The sequence below is a fragment of the Diadema antillarum genome, unplaced genomic scaffold (genome assembly GCF_040938485.1).
Source record: "Diadema antillarum isolate AM-2024a unplaced genomic scaffold, OU_Dant_1.0 scf00000086, whole genome shotgun sequence".
Taxonomy (NCBI): Eukaryota; Metazoa; Echinodermata; class Echinoidea; order Diadematoida; family Diadematidae; genus Diadema; species Diadema antillarum.
In genome coordinates, this window is record NW_027270975.1 from 560,438 (window position 1) to 567,500 (window position 7,063).

The 7,063-nt window shown below is 38.9% G+C and overlaps 1 protein-coding gene across 1 annotated transcript in view; it reads left to right on the forward strand.

The window, feature by feature from the left end:
• The first annotated feature begins 249 nt into the window (after nucleotides 1-249).
• The window catches only part of LOC139717955 (polycomb group RING finger protein 1-like), a 26,078-nt gene continuing 19,264 nt past the window's right edge, over nucleotides 250-7,063 (forward strand). The window contains exons 1-3 of the mRNA XM_071629437.1: nucleotides 250-1,192; nucleotides 3,990-4,089; nucleotides 4,621-4,717. Of these exons, the coding sequence (XP_071485538.1) occupies nucleotides 629-1,192; nucleotides 3,990-4,089; nucleotides 4,621-4,717 (761 nt within the window). The 5' untranslated portion in view covers nucleotides 250-628. The remainder of the gene's footprint in view (nucleotides 1,193-3,989; nucleotides 4,090-4,620; nucleotides 4,718-7,063) is intronic.

The following is a 7,063-nucleotide window of genomic DNA, read 5'->3' on the forward strand; positions in this document are numbered from 1 at the left end:
TTGCAAGGCATGAAGGCGTGCCATATTCGAATCTGATTCTGTGTTAGCAGACGACCATGCCACTGGTACTGTGCAACAGTACAGCATGCCTAACGAAGTCCACGCGCATGCGTACAAAAACCAGCCAGTACACTGATAGTCTTTGCTCAAGTGACACAATTGGCTATTTCGACGCGTTAGGGTTACGGAAAAAAAAAAAATCGCGGCGGGGGATTGCTGCTGCAGTCCGCGTGTTGGGAGAAGCTACGATCTATGGCTATGCCAATGCGATGGGACAGTGCCATTGGAATCTGTGTTTTACTTTATTTTGGACAAACTCGGAAACTTTTCCTCCAAAAGACTGGCTCACTGAGAGGTATGCCTAACCACCTATCATTTCATGCCGACGTCACAGCTGACCGAGGTTTCTCAATGAAAATAGGCCCGTGTCGCAAGGCTATAGTCCCACATGTGAAGATTCATGTTATGTCTGCGTCTGCTGAAATTGAGTAGACTCTAGCTCTCGATCGATCTCAAACCAGCTTTTGCTCTTTCATTGCTAGCGCTGGATCTCCAGCAAAGACACTTATTGTTGTTTTTGTTCGGAACTTACACCAGTTTGATGTATTCTATAAGAACGTGAAGCAAGATGCCTACTATTAGAAGATGCGTTGTTGGGGGATGTATGAAAAGTACCATAACTAACCCCGATTTAAGTTTCTTTTCGTTTCCAAAGGATGTAAAAATACGCAACGAGTGGATCCGATTTGTAAAGATGACACGAAAAGACTTCAAGAAAAATTCTGACTGGCAGTACATATGTAGCAGACATTTCACATATGATTGCAAGCGTGAGGTGACTGTCTATAACAGAGGGAAATACCGTAAAAAATGCATCCTGAGGACTGGATCACTTCCGACATTAAAGGCTCCAACTAAACTAGTGAATGTCCCTTCTGGTAAAGTACGTGGAGTCGGACATAAACTATTAGTGGGGAAGAAATGCAAATCAGATATTCAATCAAAGTGCACTCAAAGTGTGGCCATGCGTAAGAGATCTTTAGGCACTTCCAGTAACTCGACAATAACAGAGTCTATCAATACCTCCAATGACAATGTGAAATCCAGTTCATCTCTACATTCAATTTCGCCGAGGAAGCAGACACCTCAGAAAGTGCAGCCCAAGATGACGAAACGGGAACATCCACCATGTGTGAGTTATTAAATTATTTTTGTTAATCAATGAGGTCAAATTTTGACATTCTCAATGGCATTCACCTGCAAACTGACAGGATTAGTATGCATTTCAAATTCTAATTCTAGGGCCTACGTGTATGTGTAGTAGTTCTTTAGATGCAATATTGAATTGTATTTGAGCTATCCTGGGCTTTAATTTTTAATAGGGGGCTAAATTATTTTAGGTTTCTAACTTCAGCACAGCCTCTAACCTAACCTTACCCTAAACTCTAACCCTAATCCTAATACCCTAATACCGACCAATCTCTTTGACCTGTGTCTGTTCCAAGATTATGGAACATATTGTACTCAGCCATATCTCCAAACATCTTGCCTCCCACAATATCCTCATTGACATACAACACGGGTTTAGACAGAAACTTTCCACCACCACCCAACTCATATCAGCCATTCATGACTGGTCCAGTACTCTTCAGTCAAGGGGCCAAACAGATATCATCTTCCTGGATTTTCGTAAAGCATTCGACCGAGTTCCTCACCAACGGCTAAGCTTGAAACTCCAATACTACGGCATAACTGGTAATACTCTACACTGGATCAACTCGCTCCTTTCTGGTAGACAACAAGCAGTCACAGTAAGAGGATCTCAATCAACCTGGAGACCCGTGTCGTCAGGAGTGCCCCAGGGCTCGGTGATCGGACCAGTTCTCTTCCTGCTCTATGTAAATGATATCAATGTACATGTCCAGTCCAAGATGCGGTTGTTTGCAGATGATAGTGCTATCTACCGCGAAATCCACCATTTGGAAGATTACGAAATCCTGCAGCAAGACCTCCATGCCCTCGCTGAGTGGTCCAAACAGTGGCTAATGGATTTCAACATTCCCAAATGTGCTACTCTTACTATTACCAGAAAACGGAAACCTTCGCTCCGTGAATACAAGCTCCTTCAGGAGACCATACCCAGAGTCCAACAATACAAGTACCTGGGGGTCACGGTCTCAAAAGATCTTCGCTGGGCTACTCACTGCCAGGCCCTTCGTCAAAAAGCAAACAAAACTCTCGGTCTCCTACGTCGTACATTATCCCCATGCTCCAAAGCTGTCAAAAACAGGGCATATCAAATGCTTGTTCGTCCGCAGCTAGAGTATGGATCAGAGGCATGGAATCCATACCACACCAACACAGTACAAGGCCTTGAAGGAGTCCAAAAAGCAGCTGCTCGCTTCGTCCACCAGGATTACAGATGGGGTACTTCCTCTACATCCCTTGTATCCAAACTGGGATGGGACACACTGCACACACGACGCCTCACAGCACAATGCACCATGTTCTACAAAGTCCACTACAACCTTGTCAACATATCACTTCCACCCTCCATCTTTCCAGCCCCTAACATTGGCAGACATGACCACCAGCTCAAATACATGATACCAGATGCCTCAATTGACCCATACAAATATTCCTTCTATCCACGTACTGTATGGATCTGGAACCACCTACCAAGCAATGCTGTCACTGCACCTACTGTCGACACCTTCCAGAAGGCTGCCCTACCAATTATCAGAAGGTTGCAGCCTCCCGTAGGGTCCAAAATGCTGTAAGCCTGGCAGCCTGATTTTTATTTGCACGCACATGACATTTTATTGTAAATAGTTACATCTGCATAATAGCACTTCAAGCACCGTCGGCCAACGTCGTCATCGCACAGCCCATCCCAGTTTAGCTTCGACGAGCTGCTACAGGGATTATCATTTCAAGATTCAAGAATCCTGTATGAGTGTATCCTAACCCTATTAAACACTGAAGCCACCTAGATTTAATCATGAATATGAATTTGATACAATTGCACATGTATCACTTTTTTCTGATTTTACCTACCTATGGATGATTCTGAATGCAGGCTGAGCCTCTATATTCAGATCCAGGTTTGTTCCTTTACCAGAGGTTGTGTACATATGGCTGTGCTGAAGCTAGAAGCCTGAAATTATTTAGCCTTCTAAAACACAGGATTGTCTGTGTAGCCTCTCTGCATTCTCTTTCTTAATCTTTGTTATTCTAATCTTTACTTCTTATCTGACAGGCAAATGACAGCCATAATATGAAGAACCGTATAGTATCGTAAAGTTGAATGAACAATGTATACCATGTTTACTCATGCTATAAATTGTAGTACCGTATTCGCCGGCGCAAAGGCCGCAGCGCCGTATAAGCCGCACCCCCGATTTGTGCAACACCAAAAAAAAAAATAAATAAATAAATACTGAAAAGAAACGCGAAAACCTGATGCTTGAAGACGAATGATGAAGACACTTTACGGTAAAAAAATACTTAAATTTACACGGAAATAAACAAGTGGGTACATACAAAATACGATGTTCTCGCACACATTAATATTGTCACACATGTAGATACATCGTTCAATCGAAAAACTCGAACAAACACTCGAACAAAAACTCACCTCCAAATTTTTGCCAGTGAGGTAATAACTTAACAAAAATGAACAAAACATGCTCAGAAGTACGATTGTACTCTGAAAATAATGTGTAATGATACAAAAGCTAATTCTGTTGCTAATATTTAAATGCTATTTGCAATCCCCACTGTTCATGTATAGCTGTATACTCTTTTACTAATAAATCTAGTGCAATGCGATAGCAATTTCATCAACACTTTCCTGTTTTTTATGAGTTTATGCTATACATTGCATTAAAGAAAGATTATGAAATACTCAATAGCAATGAAGGGCTGGCCGTCCATGGGTATGTTGTCCATTTTGAGCGAATTGTTCTGAATTGTATTTCCTTTGCCAGATATACATACGCCTTACTGATGTCAACCAGTACATAATTTGTCATCTGTGTGGAGGTTATTTGGTTGATGCTACCACTATCACTGAGTGCCTGCACACATGTGAGTATGAAAGCACAGAACTGCAATTTTAGTGAAGAAAATATAAAACTGAGTGAAATAGTGCAACATGAATGTCTACATTCCCACATTTAGTGCATAATTGACACAGTCGTGCTCACGGCTATTTACACTGATGTACGTAGTAGCGGTCAGTAGGGGCAAGCCCAATTATAGTGCAGTGATAAAACAGCTGCATTATAATCAAAGCTTTTTGAATGATTTGTACGATAAGGAAATATCTGATGAATATCAGTTGTCAGTTAAATTCTTTTCTCTTATTGCAGAAAGATATCAAATTTTACAGCTCAAAATGTTTATTCAGGGGCAATTGGCTAAGTGGATAGATGTATTGTGTGCTTGTGGACACTGAGTTAGTACACTAAAATAGAAACATGGATCTTTTTGCTGAATCACTCCTCTGGTTATAATGCAGTACTTCAGAAAATTTAAAGTTATTTGCCTCATATTGGGAAAATAAGTATACTTTTTCTTTTCTTTTCTGTATTGTTTTGGTCTTTTCTATTGCTCTAGTTTGCAAGAGTTGTCTAATCCCGTATATCAAGAAACATGAACTGTGCCCGACTTGTGACATCCTCATCCACCCTTCAAACCCTTTCCTCAGTATTAAGTGAGTATTTCATATAGTAGAACAGAAAATAGTTAAGTGTAAAAATGTGTGCTTTGCTTGTACAGAATTGCTGGACTATCAATTCACACTGTGAGCTTTAATTTGTTGCATAAAGTACAAAATGAGATTCTTCATGGATTCTAGTCACACATATTGCTATAGGCACTACAACACTTTAAATGGTACAATATGTACAGTGTATATAAAGTTCAGTGTACCATACCAGACCAAAGTGTGTTTTGAAAGATTTATGTCGTGAAAGCAAGAACTCAGTGTTCATCATATTTCAATGTTCTGGGTTTAATTCTTCCCGAGGCTGCCACGCATATTGTTATGGGTAATACAACTGTACCTCTTTGTGAGCCTACAGTTTTGCCTAATAATTTGTTGTGATGTTAATTGCAAATTACAGATGCTTACAGATTTTTATTGCTCTCAATGTCGTTATCCACTCCTTGCCACTTCACGCTAATCACCAAACTGTCTACAGCCTCAGTCTGTTCTGATTGGGTCTTTTTCTACACTGCAGTGAAACCTTAGCCCACATTTTCCTTTTTCCTTTTCTCAAATGCATTCACAGCAGACTGACCTTAAGTGGAATTTAGCCCCAAAAGATATTTGTGTGAATACCATGAAGACAGAAATATTAGTTATACACACCAATGAAATCTAAGAAAAATCAGACAATCAATTCAAAGTTTGTATAAGTTATAAAAAAAATAAAAAGTTAATGTCCTGTCAGCACAAGATAAAAAGGCTGCAACAATATGTGGTCTTGCAAGTAGGACAATAAAAGATGAAGAGAATATATACAACGTAAATAAATGTATTCATTTTCTAGCGTAATAAAAAATCACTTGACTTTATTTTATCTCTTTCAGAAAGCAGCTGGGGAATGATAATGCCAAACCAAAACCCAATATATGTGGGTTTGGTGAAAGCAACAATGTTATTAGAACTCATCACTGAAAGTTTGACGAAAATAAATAGTAAAAAAAAATAATAATAATAAATGAATAAATTTGAAATGAATAGTTGATCAGTATGTGGCACCTGTGAAATGGCGACTGGCTAGAATGCTCACTAGGCAGTGGAGAGTGAGCACTTTCATTGCTGGTTGGAACTAATGTATCCAGTGATCAGGGTAATACTAAATTAGTAAATTAAATGTGTACATGCATTAAATGTGTATGCACCTTGAGCGATCTACAGTGTGGGTTTGGCACAATATAAATTATTATCATCAATAGTAGTAGTAGTACATGTAGTAGTAGTAGTACTAATATTATTAACTATTATTGATTTGTTCCATCTTCACTGCTTTATTGCTGATATCCACCTGTTAAATCCTTGTTACAGTCTCTTTTTTAGACCGTTAGACAACATTGTGTAGATGTCATTATAGGTGTAATTACATCAAAAATGATAATAATGCTCATTGAGATGTCAATCTTGTGAGGATCAGTGCTTTGCAGGGTATACATTGTCTCCCTACATTATGTTAAGATTATTTGGCACATTGACTCCTGAATTCATTCATGTAGTAAATGTGACCCTGCATCACAAAACCAACAAAATGCCGCAAGACATGGACTTTTAGTTATGAGCAGATTCTGAAAGAGCAGACTTTAAGCTTTAAAATAATGTATATTAACTCAATTCAAATGGACTGGCCAAACCTACAGTGTATACATCCTAATATTGGAAAGAAAGCACATATCAGTGTGAACTGATAAAAGAGGCTCTGAAGTACAGGGTCTATTCAAGTGCTTTCATATATTCTTTACTAAGCCGTGCTAGCTGTGGAATGAATGGAACAAAAAACAGGATGTTAACCACAGGAGCAACATCAATAAAGGGATAGCTGAAATGGAGTATGCTTCATTAACAAATTATGTACATGATTAATGCTGAATTTTAAAGCAGTAGCATGATTCTTTCAAAAGTTATTTGAATTGAAAGTGAAGAGTATAGACAGGGTTTTTACAAAATGAAAAGAGGACTCTGGAAAATGCCTAATCACACTATTCTACCAAAAAGTGTTCGAGAAAAGCTGCTTCAAACACAATTTCCTTGTTGTTTTATGATCCCAAATTTCAGTATAATGTAGAAGATTCAGAAATATGAAAAACTAAAAATTGACTTGGTTGACCTGTTTCACCTTTCTTGAGTCCTCACGTGAAATCAAGGGGTACGACTCTTTGTTGGTTTTGTGATGCATGGTCACAAATGTAATCTGTCTCTAATTAGGTAGCCATAAATTGCAAGTTGAAGTCAATTCCCCTGTATTATCTCGTCAAAATATGCCATGGACATTATTTTGATGTACATAGTACTTTATTAAAT